Raw genomic sequence first — 22237 nt, 5'->3', positions numbered from 1 at the left:
GGACTTTGGGTCCACAAAATGTCTATAACAGAGGTTCTAGAAGTGGGTTCCAGCTGATTCAGCATCTCCTACAAACTAGTTACAAATATAAATTCTGAGGTCTCACACCAGAGCTGAATCAGAAAATCCAGGAGGGAGGGGTACCAGATCTCCAGGGATGTTTGAACAAACTCTCCAGGGATGCTAGAGAACTCACATCTATGATGAACCAGGAACGGTGTAAGAATTTTTAAATTCACCGAGGAACAACAAACAAGCCCAATGCTAAGCTTCATAATCTCCTCAAGGTTACAGGCCCCTTGAAGAGCCTAGGCTTGATCTCTCCTTCCCCACAAAATGTGGATACAACTTGCTCTCCAAACTTATATTCAGTTTTGTGGGGTGGCTATAATGTTCTGGAGAATGACTATATGAAACTGAGTTTAAGAAGCCCGAGACTAGTAGGAGAGGCAGGCTTGTAAACATCCAACCCAAGGCCAGGAAAGGTGCTGAGGAATAAAATGCAGAGTTAAGGGAGGAGGGTGAGCCAACTGCCATTTGTGAGTCCTGAAGTTTCCTCACTTTACTAAGGAAGTGGTGCTTCACAAGTGTGAATGAAGAATGAGAATCATGGGGGGACAAAGGTCTGAACTCCTTAACTTGACAATGGAGCCCACCTTAGTCAGGTATGAGCCTCTAAGCCCTGGGCCCAGGAAACAGGCAATGCTGCATCCATTGTTTCTGACCTGAGCCTCCTCCTGGCATCCCTCTTCTGGAATCACCTCCCTTCCACCTCCAAACTATTACAATCCTCAGGCCCCTACAGCCAGTGGTCTACAAACATCATTGTAGCAGCAGAGTTCTTCCTCTAAAAATAAATCTTACACAGAGAGTAAATATGGTGAAAAAGTTAAAGCAGACTTGCCCCAGACCCTTTTCAACCACCTCCCTCAACCCAAGGAGAGACAGCTTACCTTTCCCCTACTGCTACTTGGATAGCTGCAATCCTAGGAATGCATCTCTTTGGACCATGGGGTATAGCAACCTGCGAACAGCTCATTACCTCCGCTATCAGTGACTTGGAGCAGGGCTGGATCTTGTTATTTCTGTGCAACCTCAGCACCCAGGCCAGGACCCAGAGACATAGTTACTATGAGGCTAATTAATGTTCCTTACTTGTGTGGCACTCTCTCTAGGGGGTCCCAGGATAGTTTAATGGTTGCCGGGCATCTTGGCTTAGAACAACTTCTGGAAACATGTACGCTGTCCAGCCAACATCATGACACAGAAGTGCAGGAGGAAAGATTTATGGAGATAAAGACACTTCCTAAGGTGCTTGCCAGAGAACTACTTGGTGGTGTATATATATATAAGATTAGTTAACTGAAAATGCCCCCCAAATCATATGGCTCACTAAGTTAGGAAGAAACTTAATAAAGATTTTTCCAATACTAAAAATTCCTATGACATTACCAAATGTGAAGCTGGAAGAAACTTTCCTAAACTCTCAAGGATGCCATATGAATCTTGACTAATCACACCAAGGGAAACACTGAATCATCTGTCCTTGCAATAAAGAATGACAACACAAAATAATAATCATATGGAGAGGTGATCAAAGAACATGAAGCCAAAAATATGTAGGGAAGAAAGTATTACAGAGGTATGTCCAGATTTCATTGATAAAACATGTTGTTTTCCTGAACTGCTGGGTTAGGTTAGCTTTTTTAAAATTTGTAGTTTGCAGGGGTTTCTTTTCAAATTCTAAATAAATATTTACTTTCAAGCCTTATTTCAATTTTCAAATTTTATTTAGATTTCAAATTTTTTATTTTTCTTAAAGAGGTTTCTAGAATTTTTTTTAAATTATGGTTTCTCACAAAACCTGGATCTGCCCTAGTTAGGCAGATACCTGATAGCGCAGATAACACAAATTGATTTGTTGGTCAAATCAAAGGCAAGACAGTTCAGTGAGTTGGGGAGCTGAGCTTTGCAGTCATAAGGGGCTGTTATTGGGTCAGCGGAGTTAATGCATATTACAGGCAGAGCCTGACAAATTGTAGGTACATAATAAATGTAGCTTACTGTTATTATTATTAAATATACTGCTTGCATGACAAGGTATTTTCCCTTTATATTTTTAGGTTAATGCGTCACATATATTCAATTATATCAATTGTTTATAAAAACTTTCCTCTACTATCCAGGAACATACAAAATAAAAACAGACAACAATAGTGGGGAGATGCACCAAAAAAAAAAAAAAAAAAAAAAGACCTAACATAGAGAAAACTGTACAATAGAGATGACACTGAAATTCAAGGGCTGAGCCCAAAGAAAACAAAAATTGATGCTTACATTAAAAGTTGAATTGAGTATTGATGCACTCTGTGTCAGGAGGGACTCAGAAGAACAGCTGGTGGGTAGGAGTCGAGGTATACACAGCAATACTTTAGACCCAACCCAGTATGGCAGCTCCAGTGTCCAGGATTCAGAAGTGCTGCTCACAGAGGGTTATGTGGCACTTAATCAGGAGAAAGATGGAGTCAAGCTCTGCTATAGAATCAGGGAGGCCCAGGGTCTGCAGACGGTTCTCCTAACAAAGAATCAAAACCCTGGCTCTAAGAAGGAGACCAGCAGGAACAGCCTGAGGCAAGGGTCATGTGTTCAGAATCAACAGGGAGAAAGAGCACCTTGTCTCTAAGGACAACATGGGCAGAGATTACCCACAGATAAACCGTGCTTTCCCCATGCCCATCTGCCAAGCATAGCAGCTGGCAGCATGGAAACCTCCAGTAATTTTGCTTTCCTCCTACTCACCAAGCTAAAGAGCATGCTCCCATGAGGCTCTGACACCAATGGCTCTTCTAGGCCTTTTGAATTCCCTCCCTCCCACAGACATGTGCTGTTTGGGGTCAGGTGGCCCACTCTCTTGCAAACTGAAGTTCCAGATGGAAAAAATAATTTGAAGTAGGGAGTCTCAGCACCAGAAAAATGAGATTCCACAAAATTAATTCACATGTATGAAGCTTTGGAACCATGCTAAAAGCTAATCTCACATGAACAGAGAATAATAAGGATATTAGGCAAGAGAGCTGCTTATGAACTTTCCAGACTTACTTGCCTATTTGTCTCTGGTTATTGAATGTTAACATAGCTGAAATCCTGAATGCTACTTCTTGAAACAGCACACTAAGGAAATGGCAGTTCTTGAGGCATTCTATTTTAAGAAATGAGAAATTCATCGTTCCCGCTTATAAAGAATTTAAGACTTCCATGATTTCTCTGCATAACATTACAAGCTACTTGATGGGCTGTGACAAAAATTCTTCATGAAACTTTTTCCATTTACAAAGTGTTTCTCAATGTTGCCAACAGGCACCAGCACTGTTGCTGGGGAAGGGGATATGGCAGGTTGCAATCAAAGATGGGCTTCTGAAGACAAGTGCAGAAGTTTATGGTGCTAATGTTACTGATCCTGCTGCACATTTTAAAAAAAGCATGCTTCCAAACAGCTTCTAGATCATTCTCCCTATACATACAAATGAGCAGTCCAGAGAAGAACATATGAAATAAAAACAGACAACAATAGCGGGGTGCACTACTGGAAATAGAACAGACAACAACAGGCGGGTAGCCTGGAGTGCACAAACCTTTCTGCACTCCAGGCTACCACCAATGCATAACTCTCACTACAAACTCCACCAAGAATGTTTTCTTCTTTTTTGTGATACTGGGGCTTGAATCTGGGAGCTTTTTTCTTTTCTTTTTTAAAATTTTGAGACAGGGTCTCACTAAGTTGCCGAGACTGGCCTTGAACTTGTGATCCTCTTGCCTTAGCCTCCTGAGTCCCTGGATTACAGATGTGTGCCACTGCACCCAGCAAGAACTTCTGAAGTTGTCAGATTTGAAGAAAGAATACTCATTTTCCCCTAACTAGGGTGGGCACAGGAAATTAACAGCTGCTTCCCCACAAAATATCATGTGCTGTTCTGTGTTCCTTCTCTCCACAGATATTTACTGAGCCTGTCCATGTGCACTTTTGCCTGTCTTTGATACCAATAAAAAGTTTGCAGGCCCTGCTGAAAAGAGCTCATAGTCAAAAGGAAGACGTGTGAAAAAGTAGAGCAGAATGAGTGTCAACGGTGGGAACCCAAGAGTGGCGTCCGAACAGCTAGAACAAATGTGACTTCCGACAGCTAAATTATAAACTCCATGAAGGCAAAGCCTTCTCTGTTTGATATGCTGCTTTCTCCAGCACCTAGAACTGCATCTAACAAGGTGTGGTACTCAGTCACTATGTGCTGGACAAATGAAGGAACCCAACAACGTGGGGTGCTTCCCAAAGGGAGCTGCTAGAGTGGAACAACTCGGCCAGGATTCAGGTGGAGTGAGAAATTCAGGGACTGAAGTTTCAGGATTGCAGAGAAATAGGAGACTGCAGCCCCCAGTCTCTCCTTGAAAATGGAAGCAAATATCTGAAGAGAATTCATTTGAGGGGGTGCCATTGATTAGCTCACCATGGGGTGCTCACCCCTAGACTACAAACTACAGGAAAAGATGAGGCCAGAATGGCAAGTGTGCCCAGTAAGAAAGGCACAGATATTCAACAATGTCCCCGCTCCATCTTCCAGCCAGAGTAAGACAACCTCCCATCATCTCCTAATAGATATGCTCCTCTGCCCTTAACCCAGGACTTCAAAACTAGGAGATCACGGCAATCAAGATAAAATCCCATTCTCATTTGGTAATGCAGGTTCTTCTCTGGACTGCTCATTTGTAAGTATAGGGAGAATGATCTAGAAGCTGTTTGGAAGCATGCTTTTTTAAAATGCGCAGGAGGATCAGTAACATTAGCACCATAAGCTTGTGCAAACCCACCCTGAGATTACCCAGTATAGGCCTCTGGTTTTACAGATGAGGCGACTCTGCAGCATGAAAGGGAAGGGACTGTCCTGAAGCCCTAGGAGGACTCTTGCCCTGGCTCAGGCTCTCCCCTCAGCCTCTACAGAAACATTGTCTGCATTTTGATATTTTTACTTGCACTGACAACATGCATCAATACATGACAGAACAGGAGGAAAGAGAAGTAACCTAAGCTTAGATTTAGAGGAAAGCTCCACCTGAGCATTAAGCCACACAGTTAATGACTTGGAGACTGATGAAAGATGTATAAGGAACACTAAACTCTCAGACATCTAAATATATTTCTCACAATACAATGTGGTGTTATCCTCAGAAAGACTAATACCAATGATGAAATACTTGCAAATTCAGTTTTATATTATAAACACTAATAAGATGTTGATTTCTCCCTTTGAACAGCACTTTAAAAAGCACTGTAATTTAAAAAGTTGTCACTGAATGAAGATTTTATTTCATAAGGTATGTCCATATTAATAAACCTTGTACACTCAAAATCAATTTGAGAGAAGGAAAAGATTCTCACTTCTGCCTGGCACAGTGGTACATGCCTGTAATCTCAGAGACTTGAGAAGCTAAGGTAGGAGGATGGAAAGTTTGAGGCCAGCCTCAGCAACTTAGTGATACCCTGTCTCAAAGTAAAATAAAATAAAAAGGGCTGGGGATATGCCTCAGTAGTTAAGGGTCCCTGGGTTTAATTTCCAGAACCAAAAAAAAAGAAAAAGACTAAGTTTTGTATTTGTCATTTTTATAAGCACCCATTATTAGCCTATTATAAAGACTAAAAAACTGTAAAATCAACAGCATATGGAAAAATGTATAAGAGAAACATAATGGAAATTGAAGTAATTAAAGATAGTAATAATGTTAATACCAATCCACTAGAACTCATTCCTTTGCTCCCATTTAGTCAGCTTTAGTCAGCTGTGCTCAAATGGGGATGCTCCTGAGAATGTTAATGAAGAGAGCAAGACAAGGCAGGAATTTAGGGGACTTACTCCACGTTCCATGCCCAAGGAGCCACAAGGAGAGGAACAGGGACAGCTTTCTTATAGTGCTTTAAACGTCTTTCTTTAGACACAGGGCATGGGTCAAAATATGTCAAGGAAGTGTATAAGAAAAACAGAGAGGTAACAAGGCAGAGAGCCTGAGGGCAAGCCCAGCATCTCTCACATACACGTTCTCCTAGACACTAATCTGTCTGCCATTTTTACATAGGTGAGAAGCGATAATGAAAGCAATAAAGAAAAAGATGCAACATGGAAGCTGCATAGACAATTCTTAAAATTTATAGTACAGATTCTTTTTTATCCAATATTTTTTTTAAGCATATGGCCGAAAATTCTCAGTTCTTCCTAGATCAATGAAAGGTATTTTTGAAACTTTAAAATTGCCAAGAAATTAAACTAAAGCAAAAGCCAGATTCAGTCAGATTTCAAAACAACTGACTTTAAGCTACTTATTTTAAGTTGCTGGATAAGGTGTGGGATGTTCATACACATAACTAACTCCCAAAAGAGTTTCTGCAGACTTTGATAGAAAGGCAGCACAGAGACCAGTAAAGGGCAGGTGCTGAGAGAATTTAAATCCTGGTTCCCAATATGTCTACCATTATTGGAGAGGGTACATAGAGGTTCATTATACCAGTTCAGTGGGTCTCAAAGCTCAGTTCCAAACCACAGAATCAGCAGTATCTAGAACTCGTTAAAAATGCAAATTCACCCCAGGACCCTGGAATCAGTAGCTCTGAGTGGAGCCCAGCACAACAGAAGATTCCGATGCCCACTCAGTGTGACAACTATTCTACTTGTTCATACACTTTTGTGTATGTTCATATGTAGTTCAAATTCAATCTAATGTTAGCCCCTGTGACATACATGCTTTTACCAGATTACACACATCTTATCTCATTAAACTTCCCCCAAAATCTGTATGGTGACATCATCACTGTTTCTCAGATGAGGAAACTGAAGCTTGGGAACAAGATGATTTGATAAAAGTCACACAGATGGTGAGCCTTGGGTCTCCTGGCCCCCAGCCCAGGACCTTCCCCACCACACAGGAGCAATGGGCATGATGTAATTCCAGATTTTTAGAACCAGAAGCACCTGCCCAGCGCCTCGGTTCCTCCTGCTCTACCCTGGGATGCTTCCATCTCCACACCACCAGAGTCAGAAGCCCGGGGCTTTCTGCCCAGCTCCAAGCTGGTTAGGCTTCAGTCTCACCAATGCGGAGATAAAAGACAAAAAATACCCTGCTTGAATGACTCTCATTTCCCTCTTCAAGAATATTAAAAATCTTACTCCAAAATACTAAATCTCCCCACCAAAGAACAGGTTTGAACGCTTGGACAAACATTAATGCCGTTAGGTAACAGATCATTTATGATTCAATCAAATTCTTCAGGGCACGATCTTTGCAAAGAAAACTTAACCCTACTCTTAAAATGCCCCCCCCCCCCCGCTACTGATTTACAAATATGTTACCTCATCCAGAAATGAGGTAACTCAACTCCCAAAATGACTTCCTATTTTGAGACTTTTAAGCTACTAAATGTGTAAATTTATAGAACTGTACTGCTAAGTTGGGCAGATACTAGCCACATGTGACTGCTGAGTACTTAAAATGTGGTGAGTCTTAATTCAGATGTGCTATGCCTAAAACACACACTAAATATCGATGACGTAGTGTAATTAAAAGAATGTAAAATACCTTAACATTTTTATAAGCATTTATATTTTAAATGCTGAAACAATTACCATTTTGGAAATACTAGGTTAAAAATTACATCATTAAAATGAATTAAACCTGATTCTTTTTACTGTAACATGGTTACTAGAAAATCTAAAATTATATATGTAGGTCATGTTACTATTTCTATAAATTATTACTGACTTGTGAAATTTTAATACACAGATATTTTTAAAAACTTCATGGCAAAACAATGGATAATCCAATTCCTTAAGTTTTTACTTAGGCAGGTGAGGCCAACAGGCAAATTCAGAGGCAACCTCTGAGAAGCAAGGAATCCATTGTTTTCTCTTCTCTGCAAAGGAGAATCCGAGAAAGGCATGATTAACAATTATCAATGATCTCCACGCTTAGAAAAAAATGGAGTAAGGAAAGACCAGGCGATTGAGCCTTCAGAGAGGAGAGGTCTGAGGGCGATCATCATTCCTTCCTCCATCTGAACAGTCTTGGATTTGAAGTGGCAAGTGGGTCTCCTAAAAGTGAGCACTAGGCTCTTGGATATCTTTCCTTTGGGAGGAAACTCAACAGCAGGGGAATCCCCAGTACCTCCCCAGGAAGCTGGCAGGGCCCTCAGAGATCAGACCCACTAGTAAGTGACATGTATATCTGTCAGGAAAGAGAGCACTTAAAACTTCCAAAGCCTCAAAATGTCACTTTAAGAGAAACTGTACCCTGGTTATATCACATTACAGGGCATTTCAAACTTGTGGTAAGTTGAGGAAAAACTATAATTTGCAAGTCTTCTTGATTCTAAAATTATTCTCCATCAGTCATCTGCCATCTGTAGGCTCCTGTCTAGTGTTCCCGAACTCCAATTTCTGTTGCCCTTTTACTCATTTCCAAGTGGCCACCCCTTTCACCAGTCTTAATGGGACATCCCATTTTGCAGCTCCAATGGCCCAAACCCCAAATGATTTTGAATACATAAGCTTAAAACCTGAAAGTAAAACTCTGGGATCCTGAACATGACTCCATCATAGGTTATCCTGGGATCAGACACTAACATTGAAACACAGAACTCAGGCCCCAGAAGATACCTGAGAGAGTATTTACTGCGTGCTTCTCATTTTACACATGAGAAAACTGAAGCCCAGGAGAATAGGGGGAGGGGAGTGGTGATCTGCAGAGACTTCCAGGCAGACAGGGATGAAGGTTAGGTCTCTGCTCTCCAAAGTGCTCTCTACTGGGCCGCCCTGGACACAGCTGCCTGGTGGGCAGCCACCACCTTTCACCACTAGCACACACCGAAGTGAACAGCAGCCCCTTCTAAACACTTTGGGGACAACAGTGCTCATTTTACTGATTAAGGAATAAACATTTCAGGATCATGCTGCAATATTTTTTTAAAAAAGAAAGGGAAAAAAACCCCAGAAAGGAAAGCAACATGCCTCTGGACTCTCAGATACTCCATCAATTGATGCTGCTTCGTGCAAACACTTCCATTCATGCTTCCAACTTCCACTCCCTTTCTCTGTATTTCTGTTGTTTGTAAACTGGATTTTAATCATTTAAATTTTTTTACTTTGCTTGTTCATCTTCACATTCCCAGTGCCAAGCTCAAATGAATAGACTCCTTTTTGTTAACATGTCCAAGCATAGATCTTAGAAAACCTGACCAGAAGTCTACAATCCTGGTTCTGCCACTCATTAAATGCATTACTCTGAGCAAGTTACCTAATTTCTCTGTGCTCAGTTCCCTCATCATCAAGAGAAGAGTAAAGACAGCACCTGCCTCTCAGAGTTGCAAGGGTTAATTGAAATAATGTACTTAGTGGGCATAAAACAGTGTTTGGCCAGAGCAAGGCATTATGTTTTTATTATTACACCTAAATAAAAAACAACAGACACACCCTTGCTATTTAAAAAAAGAAAAGAAAAAAAGAAAGAAAGAAAAACCAGCCACAAACCATTTTGCCTCCACACTGGTGACAAAATATCAGAAAAGAAACACATTAGCATAAGTAAGATTTTAGTTTTCTACATAAGCAAGAACCCCTAAAGAGTGGCTCCGCATTACAATGAGGTGGGAACACAAGTTATGGAAGCTCCTTCTCTGGGATGGTTTTGCAAGCCAGGCACAGTTAGTAAATTTACTCCCACCACTATCTTAGCATACACTTCCCAAAGATTCCTTCCACTGACCACTCCACAATATGACTGTGTGACAGTGGGAATCCCGATCATGCAAACTGTTCCTAGGAAAAGTGGGGGTCGCTGTACTGACTGCAAAGACAGCAATCCCTGCTGTAAGTGCTAAAAAATCCAAGAGCATGTCATTCCTGGAGCTGATATTATTTCAGTATTACCTTTCTGGGAATTTGGAAAGAATGGGTCAGATTAACACTCATTAGGCCTAAAAACCATCACACAAAAGCTTTTCTTTTCTTTAATTTTGTTGTAGTTGTAGATGGACAGAATGCCTTTTTTTTTTTTTAATGTGGTGCTGAGGATCAAACCCAGGGCCTCACACATGCTAGGCAAGTGCTCTGCCACTGAGCGCACAGCCCCAGCCCTGCGAAAGCATTTCTAAGGAACAAACCCCTTGTCTGGGGAGAGGAAGGCTTCTGAATCCCCATTATGTGATCCTAAAAGTCTAGGAAATCTTAGGACTTAAAAATACGAATGGAATGAACTAATAATGAATAAGCAAATGAAAGGGATTCACCAAGAGCACAGTGTGAAGGCTCCTGGCTCTGAGTAAGTCAAATTCCTGCTTTTGTCACATGGAAATGTGTCTACATAAAGCTTACAGGAACTTCCTTCCCACACCTGCCAGTATTTTAAAACAAAGAAACTACTTATTAAATATCATGGATATAATTAATGAAGTTCTTCTAAAGTAGTTTATGCAAATACAAGAAAACCTATAAAGCAGAACAGTTTCCTAATTTAATCAAGTTACTTTAAAGTCTTACAGGATATTAACAACATGATCATCACCCATCAGGGTTGGTGTCTTCCTTCACTTAGTCTACTATTTCTAAAGCAAATAAAACTTTAGGGACAAAAAAGGTTCTCATTTCATTCTTCCCCTCTTTGGGAGAGAGGCTTTCCCAGAAATGGGCTGCCTTGTCCAATCAAAACCCAGGTGCTTTCTGGTCCACTCTACATTGGGCACATGCTCGGAAGTCTCAAGCAGTTATTTAGCTAGAGTGGCAGTGTGTTTATTGAAACACTAAAGAACTCAAGTTCCATTTTTAACACTTGATGATCCCAGAAAAACAAGAAAAACCCAAAAGATGTCTCTCAAAAGATACTTTTCAAACAATATTGGAATACACCTTACATGTGAAAATTCAACTCCTCTCTAGTTTCTATTTTGTGTACATACCTCTCAACCCTCAAAATTCCCAAAAGACCTGCACTGAGTCCTTACCTGCCTAGGAAAGAAATCCAATGAAGTAGCCACATTAATAATCTAGAACCCAGCCATTTTTGTCTCTGAGGTCCCACCCTTTTCCTCTAAATGACTGGGCAATAACAATTAGAATAAATTATTTCCAGGAACTACTTTACAGAATTTGGAGTCAGAAATAGTTGTTCAAATGTAAGCACAATAACTAACATGTAGACATCGAGAGTATTCTGATTGTTCCTGTTAGTCATCCACAGCCCACAGCCATTTTTCAATGGGTTTGGCAGCAAGCCTGGATAGGAACAGCAAAGTTTCCCCCATGCACTTCCTGCATGGCTTACTGTCACAATGCAGGGGACAAGACCCACTTACACAGGTACCTGTTTAGCCTCTGGAATTTTATAATGTCATGTCCAAGTCGAAACATTTGACTTTACCAGCCTTGAACAAGCAACCAGTGCTAAGGACAAACCCTAAATGTACACCTGGCAGAAGGAGAAATATTATTTCCAAACAGAGGAAACTTCTAATAGAATGTTTATAGAAAAAGTACAGCTTCTGGTTTGCATAAGTGCTTTAAGATATATTTACCAGTACATTCGCTGTTGCATTGTTACTAACTGTAAAGAATTTGTAACAAATTGAATAATCACTAAATTGTGGTAGAGACATAAAATGGAATACTATATAGCCATTAAAAATAATAGCATAAATCCACATACAGTGACAAAGAAAGATGTTCTTTATGTGTTCTGGAGAAAATTAATGCAGAAATCTATTGTACATTCTCAAACACACAAAAACAGCTATGCTTTCGTATGCATAAGAGAAAGTCTGGAAGTATAAAGAGCAAAGTATTAAGAATGGAGAAAAAGGTTAAAAGTGCTTCTCCCCGCAAATGAAAATTCAAGTGAGAGCCTTCTTATCTATTAATGCAAATATATTGGAATAAGAATATTTTGGGTTTGTGTTTTTAATGAATTCATATTTACTTGATTATAGAAAATTATGCTTTTATCAGTAGAGAAGTAGCAAATGAAGATGAAATAGAAGTAAATGAATGTGATGGGGAATATCATGGAATTTTATAAATAGATAAAATATTAGATATTATCTAATTGAGGTCTTTGATTTTGCAAATGAGAAAGTAGGCCTAGAGTGGTGGCATGTTTTGCTAGTTATACAGCTAGTTGGAGAAAGAGCTTGAAATAGTATTCAGCGTTAGCGAAATTCCAAGAATCTGGCAGTGACACCATAACAACTGAGAAGCTAACTTAAATCTGTACTGCTTACTGGTTGATACATGTGGTTCTGATATTAATAAAAAAAAATAAAATAGCATACATAGTGATTACAATAAAATACAAAAAAGCATATTGATTTCTAGCTGTTTGAGATAATAAAAGTGAAACAAAGCCTATAAAATCATTGGAAGACTTGGAAAGTCATTTTAAATAAAAAATCACATATAATTAAGCATCAAAAAAAAAAAAGTGCTTCTCCCCGCCACTTCTATCCCCTTTTCATTTCTCACTACATGCATTAAGTATTGCTCTCCTTTCCAAACTAGGTAATATTTTCTCCCAAAGGCTATTTTGTGTACATAACTAAAACAAGCAAAACTAGATTTCAAAATGCTACTTCCTGAATAAAGTATGTTACCTATATTTAAATGTCTCTTGGTATAACTCACTCAAATTATAGACTTGGTGATTCTTGCTAAGCACAGGGGACACTGACATTATACATGAATAGAATTTCAATAAACAGATCTCAGGGCTGTGTCTGCAGTTTTAAAAGTCATCTTGAGAAACAAGCGGCATTCCCAGAAGCTTTCTGAATTCACATTTGCAGTGGGCAGCAGTAGATGCAGGTAAGGAACAGGGCTGTGGGCAGAGGCTCTGTTTACATACTCTGACTTCTCTTATCTGACACAAGTTCTTTCTATCTTTGTTCCCTGCTAGAAGAAGGGAAACAGCAACGGGTAAAAAAGGTGTCTTGTATCTCTGTTTTCTTGCCTCTCCTTCACATCTCTGTGGGTGCACACAGCTGAAGGCTCCATACCACCAGAAGTTTCTGAACCCTGGAGACAGTTCCCACCAGGTGCAGTTTTGCCCTGCAAGGGAACAGGACCTCTCCATGGAACTGCCTGCAGTGAGATTTGACCTAAGAAGGAACTGAAACATAAGCACAGGAAAAAAAAAAAAAAATGGGAGGGCGGGGTATTAGGGAGTGAATCCAGGGGTGCTTAAACACTGAGCCATATCCCTAGCTCTTTTTTGTATTTTATTTAGAGACAGGGTCTCACTGAGTTACTTAGGGCTTCCCTAAATTGCTGAGGCTGGCTTTGAATTCGCAATCCTCCTGCCTCAGCCTCCAGGTGAGTGCACTACCACACCTGGCTAAACACAGCAATTTTTTTTTTTTTTTTAGCACTAGAAGGAGAAGCAAAATATTTTAAAAGTAACTTAAGTGATTAAAAACAAAATCACATGACATCTCTTTACATGTATTCAATCCTCTAGACAAACATTCCTCCACATCTGGAGAATCATTGAGAGAGATATTTAAGACTATTCACAAGGGAACTGAAACCACACAACTTCCTCCAAGAAAGTCTAAGCTACACTGGCTGGGAGCTTTGAGCAGTTAAATCTACATAGCATGTAAGCAGCTCAGGCAACTCAATAGGTGAAAGAGCTTAGACCAGCAGGAAGGAATCCAAGATAACAAATAACATTTCCCAGCAACATATACCAGAGGGTGAAGAAAGAGAAACCTAAATCTCTAAGATGAAAATCTGCAGGGAAAAGACATACTTTATGATTTCCTCAGTTCAGATTAGCAACATAATTTTGAAGGCAATACAACAGAAGGCAGCCTCACCTGTTGCAGAGGAAAGCACTTTGGTTCAAATCAAGTTTGTTTTAGGAAAGTTTAAGTTCAGATTTTTACAGATGTTAATTGAAAATTAAGTAAACTAGTAACCACATACTTTATAGTAACAGCAACTGATCCTCTGTGTTTAAAAAAAAAACACTATATAAAAGGAGTAAGTACTAGTTTAACAATCCCTTTAACAGATCATTTGAAAGGCTCAATTGTCCCCTTTGCAGTGCATGCTGGTGTTTTTTGCAGCTTGCTTAAAAAATTATGTGCCTTTATTGTACTAAAGAAATTCCGGGAGAGAAGCACAACCTACTCATTGATGATAACAACACAACCCGTTTTTCACATTCCTCCCTTACAAAGTCCACCAAAGCACTTGACTTCATCCAAACTGCTAAGACTTAGCAAATGTTAAGAACAGAAACTTCTCTGTCAGTTGGCTCACAGTTTAGGTTCTTTTCTATTTTGTTTAAGCAAACCTGCTAAAAACAAGTGAGAAAGAGCACATGGAATTTCAACAGTTGTGTTTCTTTAGAACCCCCAATGGTACCTTCCCTGTTTTCTCAAAAACATAAATAATGTAGAAAAGGTTTTAATTTTGCAAAGCAGACCTTTTCTAAACCCTACAGTTGGAATTAGAAAGCACCTCCCTGAGTTTACATTTGGAAGCAGCCAGGTAGGACATAATTTTGAACAATACATAACTGTTCTATACAAAGAAGCCTTCTGGAAACCACGTTTACCCACAAAATGTTAACATTTCTTTCTTTACAAAGAGGAATCAAAGTGGAGCCTAAATCCATCTAAAGAGAAAGAGAGAAGAGGTCCCAAGAAGCAAGCACAGCAAGTTTTAAACTTGAACAGAGGTAAGAGGTAGTAACCTCACATACACAGCACAGTTAAGAGACAGCAATGGTCTACACAAGACCTCTCACAAGCAAAGCCCCTCTTACCAGCACAGGGCCTGGGCTCTCTGCTTCCACCTCTCCTTGAGCAGCATCCTTGTACTGCAGGGGGGACTCGATCACCAGTTCCTTTTTGACACTTCTACTGTTTGTCCTGCATTTATCAGCCTGCATTCTCACGGAAAACACAAGTCAGAAAGCCTGCACCGAGGACAGCTGCGAGTCCCTGGCTGTGCACACATGGCAGTGGCCTGAGGAAGGAAAGGAAACTGGCTTCCCAGGCACGAGGGTCAGCAGCATCAGCTGGATCTGTGGAGCCTGCGGGGTGGGAAGTCATGACAGCAAAGGCCAGCCTCCAGGGGTGTTACTACTGCTCGGAAAATGGGAGGCTCCTGCTAGCTGGCCAAAGAAAAACAAACCCCAAACTGAACAATACACAGTGTACAGACTCTTCGATAAAGACCGGCCTTATTGTGTCTGTTCCACACGGTGTGGGCCAAATCAATCCGAATCCAAATAGTGCAGTGTTTAAAAGAAAACCAGTCACGTGAGATTCCTTCATAATTACTTCCAATCTCAAGCTTACAGAGCTTGGAAGCCAGCTAGGTCGTCTGGCAGTTCCAAAGCCTTATAGTTTCAGAATTCTTTCATTTGTGTTATGGCTAAACACCAACTGCTTGGCTGATGATCAAAGAAGGAACCAGCAAGGGTGTTCCCAGGAGGTACAGGAGTAGGAAGAGCTTCTCCCTGAACAACAGACTCCCAAATCTGACATAGCTATGGTTTACGCATGCCAGGAAGATGACACTATGTTTAATAAATTCATGTTCTGTTCAGGAACGCATGTACGTGATGATGGACACTTTCATTAAACAGAATATTCCTTTAAATATACCAACAAAGGTGCAGGAACCTGAGGGTAAATATGCCCAGTATTAGGTACTGAGAAGACCACAGAAAACATAGGGAGCTTGGGCCAGCTGGGAAGGCAGGGTGAAAAGACATCATCAATGACAAAAGAATAGAATTAATAGGGACACACATAAAACCCAGAACAGTAGCTGAGTCATCATTCCATGGTTCAATGCTAATAGCATCCAAAATATGTCCTACCCAAAAGTCTGCTATTTTTATTATTTCACATATTGATGGTAATTTTTTTTTTTTTTTTTTGTACCAGGGATTGAACTCAGGACCCTTAACCACAGAGCCCCATCTACAACCCTTTTCTATTTTTTATTTAGAGATAGGGTCTTGCTAAGTTTCCTACAGCTGTCTTTGAATGTTCGATCCTCCAGCCTCAGCTACTGGGATTATAGGTGTGCACCACCACACCTGGCATGTAGATAGATTTTTTTTTATAAAAATCATCTCCTAGGAAAAATTAAACACAGGTATTAAAGTATTTATTAAGAAGTTACATGGAAAATCAGCACTAATGATGAGATTCAGTATTACTCTGGGATATTCCTGGGACACTATCGAGCTTCTCCCATTTAATTTTGCTTTTTATTTCCTTGACAGGAGGAAGCATTTAGTAACAGTAGGCAACAGTAGTAGTGGCAAGGAAACAATGAATCTAGTTGTCATACAGCAACAATAGTTGCCTTAGATACCCTGCCCTGGAGGAAAGAAAGCAACTAGTAAGTATTTGAGATCAGGCAGAGGGTCCCACTTTCCAGGTAAAATAGCTGAGGCCAGGAAGACTCAGTGCAGTCTGTGCAGAAGCTGAGAAGCCACCCTGTGCCCACACAGCCTCTTCCTTCCCACCAGCACCGGCATTGGCTGTTTCCCTCCAACAGCCAAGCTTGATCACTTAAATAGCGGAGATCTTCTGAGTGTGGATATTAATTTTGTAACAAATCAGAAGAGATTAATGAATCTCTTATAAAAATAGTAGTGGGCTGGGGCTGTAGCTCAGTGATAGAGCTCTTGCCTGGCAGGTGTGAGGCACTGGTTTTGATCCTCAGACACCACATAAAAATAAATTTTAAATATGTAAAGGTATTGTGTCCATCTAGAACTAAAAATATTTTTTAAAAAACAGTAGTGACTTTTATAACATTTTTTTTTAAATTACCCAATTTCTAACCCTTGGATAATCTTTAGTATTAATAGAAGCTCTCTAATCAATGCAATGTTTCAAAATGATGTGGTCTCTGAATTTTAAAAATCTACCTTTATAAAGTCACAAGAAGACAGAAAAAACAACAGAGTTTCAGTTACATATACACAGTTTGAAAGATCAGTTAAATCAAAATTCAGAGATGTTCTAAGAAAGGACGATGCCACAAACACAACACCCACTGGGCCTCAGTAGCGCTCGGCATGGCCAACAACTTCAAGACCTCCTCCAGGTGATTTAAAGGTCCCACATAGTCCAGTTCTTCCTCAAACACCTGTCGACATTAAGCTACCAGGATTTCACACTTTGAGAAATGCTCTCCTATTTGTTGAGTCAAAACACCCTGGTATCTGTAAAAAATGGGAAGGAACTTAAAAAAGGTCATTTGACAAAGATGATTAGTGCTCACAGTGCCCAAGTCCTGTTCAAGCCCTGCATAGATGGCCATTTATTTGATCTTCACACCTCTTTGCAACAGCATCCGCATTTTACAGAAGAGGAAACTCATGCAGAGTTTACACACAGACAGAAGGCTGCATGACCAGCAGTGGGGACAGGGATCCAGTGTGCACACTGAAAATCATGGCATGATGCTGAGCCAGTATTTTATTCCAACTGTGCTAAACTACTAGAAAGCACAGTACCTACCGATTGCCAGCCAGCCAGAATTGATAACCACAGCATCTGGCTTCAATCCCCACAAACAGAATTTAGTGAAGGGGTTAAAAAGTCTTTAAATGGTCTTTAAGTGCCTGGTACATAGTAGGCATTCATTTAATGGTAACTCCCATTGTTGTTGTTGTCATTCCAACCTGAAGAAATTAACCTTGGTCTTAAATTCAGGATTCTGGCTGTCTGGTCTAATATGACAATTCTACCAATTGTGTTGCTGCAACACATTACCATATCAGCAACGAAAAATCAACCGTTCTTCCCTCTTTGCTACTTGATTATAAAAGATGTCTTCAAATATTCATCTAGAATCTCACTTGTTCACTCCATGAGCCAAACACCTTCTTCTTGATGATTTTCTGTGTTTTCAAAAATGTTCAACAATGATTCTACATTTCTTTTGTAATTAAGGAAAAACCTTTTAATTGGCTCTGAGCTTCTAAGCAGCCACGACAAAAAGGCAAACATCAGTTCCATAATTTATATTATCAAAAGGGGAAAACATGCCAATCTGTAAAGCACATAGTTTTTTAAAAGTTTCTCACAGGGAGATTTATGTAGAGGGGTCTGATTAATGTAGACAGGGTTCTCAACATGTTTGTAGGAAACATGGCAGTAAAATTCACACAGCCATTCTTACTCCATCTCGGAGCATTATACTTAAATCCCAGATGAAGGAAAGCAATTTTGAGAGCAAAGTTCTAGTCTATCGCCTTCAAGAGGGCCCAACTTATGAAAAAAGGAAATTCTGAGGGCTAGAGGAACAGATCTCTTGTCAACGTTCCTCTAAGTGACTTCTCAGGTCATCTGCAGCACTGGCAATCTATCTTGCTCATAAGACTGATCACTGTACAAGTCTGACCGTCCCAGAGAGTCCTGCGTGGCACAGCATCCCACCTCAGACCCCGACCTCCGACTAGGATGTGGTTTCTCTGAGACTCATGAGATCAATATCTGAGGGCATGAGGATGACATCTGGTCAGCACAGCCACCAGAGGAAATGCCACTGTAGAAGAACAGGAAATATGCGGTCAAGTTTTCCTTAACAATCCTTCTAAGAACAAGGTATGTGTTGGGCCTCTGGATTCAAACTCTAATGTGACTGAACTCCTACTATCTTCTCGAGAGTTTTCACACAATAATTTATTCAACCCTTACAATACTAAACACAACCAGGAGCATGTATTAAGGGTATAAAGTTGTACTCTTACAACAGACCACAGTAAGCCCTGTGAGAAAACAGGAACACTTCAAAGCAGGGTGGAATAAATGCTTCTATATAAGGGTTTTAGTTCTCAAATTTTAATGTGCATACAAATTACCATATAGGCTGGGCACTCAAAACCATGAAAACTTTAGAGGAATTTAAGAAATTTTCCAAGGGCAATTTTTGACTCTAAGGAAACTAACTTTAGACCTTGCAATCCCATCTTTCTCTCCCTATGGTAGGAACTTCAGTCACACTCAGAGAAGCTGAAGCTTCCTACTCATGTCCAGCACCCAGTTTTAATGCCCCTTCCTCAGGAAACCTCCCTTGATCCTACCAGCCAAGATAAATCAGCTCCTCCTCTGTTAACCTCTAGGCACTACTTGTACCTCTGTTAAGAAGTCTTTCAGAATCTACCTTTTATTGTATTTGTTCTTGTTAACTCTTCAGTGGTTCTGGACATTCACTGAGAACAGGGACTGTATCCTATCCATCTTAGAGTCTCCACCATCTCAGAGACTGAAAGCACTCAAAATGCATTGCTGAATTGAATGCCATGTCAGTTTGGGGACACTGGTCACTTTTAGCCCTAGAGTGAAAATACGTATTTGTAAAATATGCACACATCTTCATTTGTTAAAGGCCTGAATTAAAGCAGCAATTTTCAACTGCTCATAAATCAAAACTCAACTATTTACTAACAATTAAAATATTCCTTTCTTCCAGCTAAGGGCAAAAGAAAAAAACACACACATACACATATACATGTTTATATGTATTTTACATCTCTACTCCAAATGATCATTCCTTTTTTCTTGTTCTTGGTAACAAACTGTATATGAAAGTTTTTTAAAAACTGCAAAAGGGGCTGGGGATGTGGCTCAAGCCGTAGAGTGCTTGCCTGGCATGCGCAGGGCCCTGGGTTCTATCCTCAACACCACATAAAAATAAAAATATTGTGTCCACCTAAAACTAAAAAATAAATATTTTTTAAAAAACTGCAAAAGGGAGCAAATGACTAAAGATTATCTACAGTCTATTGTTATTGGTCAGCCTGCTGGCCAAAGAAAAGAAAAGGTGTCAGGAAAATGATTTGCTCTGCTGAGAAAAACATAGTAGATAGAAGGGACAAGGAGCAGCCAAACAGAAGAACAGCACTGAGGGCAGATTCAGGGGGGAAGGCAGTAAGTACACAGTGAACTACAGCAGAGGAAGAGAAAGTCACAAAAGGACAGCACAGACACGGGGTAGGCAGAGATGAGAGGAGGAGAGTGAGTTCCTACCAAAAGTTGTGAGGGCCTATTAGGAGAGTTGTTACATGAAGAACACATTCTGATATAAAATCTGAAGCTTGCCTCAATTATCTTTATCATTAAAGATTTAATCAAATAAACACAAAGATTTAATCCACATTATCACCTACTCTATAGTGTTTTTTAGCCTGGAATACAAGGCTGAACTTGAGGGAAAGGTGGTCTCTGAGCCCTCTAAAATGACACACAAAATTTTGTGTTCCTGTGAATTCTCTGAGGAGAGGTCCACAGACTTCACCTAAACCTCAGAGAAGGCACCCATAGAGGAGGTTTGACTCACAGAATGAGGAACATGAGGTCTGCAGAGATGAGCTAGAAAGTCAACCACACTTCCGGTGACAGGTTCAAATTTTCAATAGTTTTCATGTTGGCAAGTTCAAACTCTATTTAAGTAGGAATAACAATAGCAATTTAAACAACCATTAGATGGCAATCAGCAGTGTCAATGTGTGCACAGTATAATTTGTTGCCTGAAGGCTAAGTCAGCAAATGAATGGATCATAGGAAACTAAAGACTGGTAGACAACTCAAGACCAATATTTTTCTCTCCAAAACAAGGCCAAAAATATAACCAATAAAAATTGTTATCTGGGCTGGGGTTGTGGCTCAGTGGCAGAGCACTTGCCTCGCATACTTGAAGCACTGGGTTTGATCCTCAGCACCACATAAAAATAAAATAAAACAAAGATATTATGTCCATCTATAACTAAAAAAAAATTAAAAAATTGTTTTCTAAGAACTTTTAATGATATTGAGAAAATGTTTACCACATCATACACATGTAAGATTTAAAAAATAATAATCTGATTATTGATTACCTCTGGTATACAGGACTATTTGTGATTATTTTTCTCTAAAGTCTTCTATATTTTGCAAATTTTCTTCAAAAGCATTCACCACTTCTTTAGTCAGAAAATAAATTAATGAGTTGGATTATGAGATAACGGAATAGAGGAAGCTCACACTGGGATTCTGACCCCACTAAGCCACTCCACAGTTATGTGACATTATAAAAGTCACTTCACCTTTCTGAGCCCCATAAACTTCACCTATAAAAGGTAAAATGAAGGACTTACATCAAAAGATATTTCTAGCTCTCTATATTTATAATAATAACTATTAAAACTTCCATTATTATTGATATTTGGGGGAAAAGAAACTATCCAAAGGAATGCTATAACGTGCTCACCTGGCATGTGCGGGGCGCTGGGTTCGATTCTCAGCACCACATAAAATAAAGATGTTGTGTCCACCAAAAACTGAAAAATACATATTTCTCTCTCCTCTCTTTAAAAAAAAAAAAAAGACTAAGAGGTGGGTATATTTCTAAATATGTCAGGTTCTACTTCTAACAGAGCAGGGAGGAGCCAAGAGGCTAGCTGACATAAAAACTAAAGTGCATCTGTGAAGAAGGGTTGTAGGGGAGACAGGCTACCCTCCCCTTTACCCAGCTCTCAGGTAAGCTCACAGTGCTGGGACTGTGGGGGACACTGGGGGACTGGCCCTTAAGAAGTCCTTGTTTCTAGATGAGGAAACTAAGATGGGGAGAGTCAGGTTGACACTGGAGGTGTCCCACTGTGTCCAGAAGGTTTTGCCTGCTGCTGAAGAATATTCAGGAGGCTTCTCCATATCGAGAGCCCCAACTGTAACACTATCCCCGACTTTCCCTACATTATTTTTCTGTAGCCTCTGTCACCATCTAGCATTCTATATTCTATTTTTTTAATTTGCTTAATACTCCTGGAAAAAGCAGCTCTGTTAAGTCTGTAAAGGCAATTGCCCATTATGTCCAATGCCCTATCTCCAAGTCCTAAAGCAAAGTAGGTGCTTAAAAAACAACAACAACGACAACAACAACAAAAAAATGGTCAAATGAATTTACTGAAGGCTCAAGATCTCCTTGGTTGGGAAATAAGAGGACTCTTTTTTTTTCTTTTTTTCCTCTTTTTCTTTGCAGTAATGGAAATTAGATCAGGGCCTCATGCATGCTAGGCAAGCACTCTACCACTGGGCTAAATCTCTGGACACCAAGATTTTTTCTGTAAACTATCAATGTATTTTGATCATGATAATACTAATTTGGCTAACAGAGTCAATCACTTATTTTAGAGACAGGTT

General features: G+C 39.9%; 1 protein-coding gene across 21 annotated transcripts in view; it reads right to left on the bottom strand.

Moving 5' to 3' along the window:
* The window catches only part of Dock9 (dedicator of cytokinesis 9), a 280827-nt gene that overhangs the window by 157701 nt on the left and 100889 nt on the right, over positions 1-22237 (bottom strand). Inside the window, exon 1 of one of the 21 annotated variants that reach the window (XM_046454797.2) lies at positions 14851-15344. The exons of 14 other annotated variants lie outside the window; for them this stretch is intronic. In XM_046454797.2, coding sequence (XP_046310753.1) covers positions 14851-14976 — 126 coding nt within the window. In that variant the 5' untranslated portion in view covers positions 14977-15344. Of the gene's footprint in view, positions 1-14850; positions 15345-22237 lie in introns of those variants that run through there. 6 more of the 21 variants (XM_058582767.1, XM_046454799.2, XM_046454803.2 and 3 more) reach the window with 6 other exon arrangements.

This window comes from Marmota monax, unplaced genomic scaffold (genome assembly GCF_021218885.2).
Source record: "Marmota monax isolate L192 unplaced genomic scaffold, Marmota_monax_Labrador192_F-V1.1 WCK01_AAM20220418_F8-fsc00026, whole genome shotgun sequence".
Classification (NCBI taxonomy): Eukaryota; Metazoa; Chordata; class Mammalia; order Rodentia; family Sciuridae; genus Marmota; species Marmota monax.
This window is presented reverse-complemented; position numbering and strand designations above follow the sequence as displayed.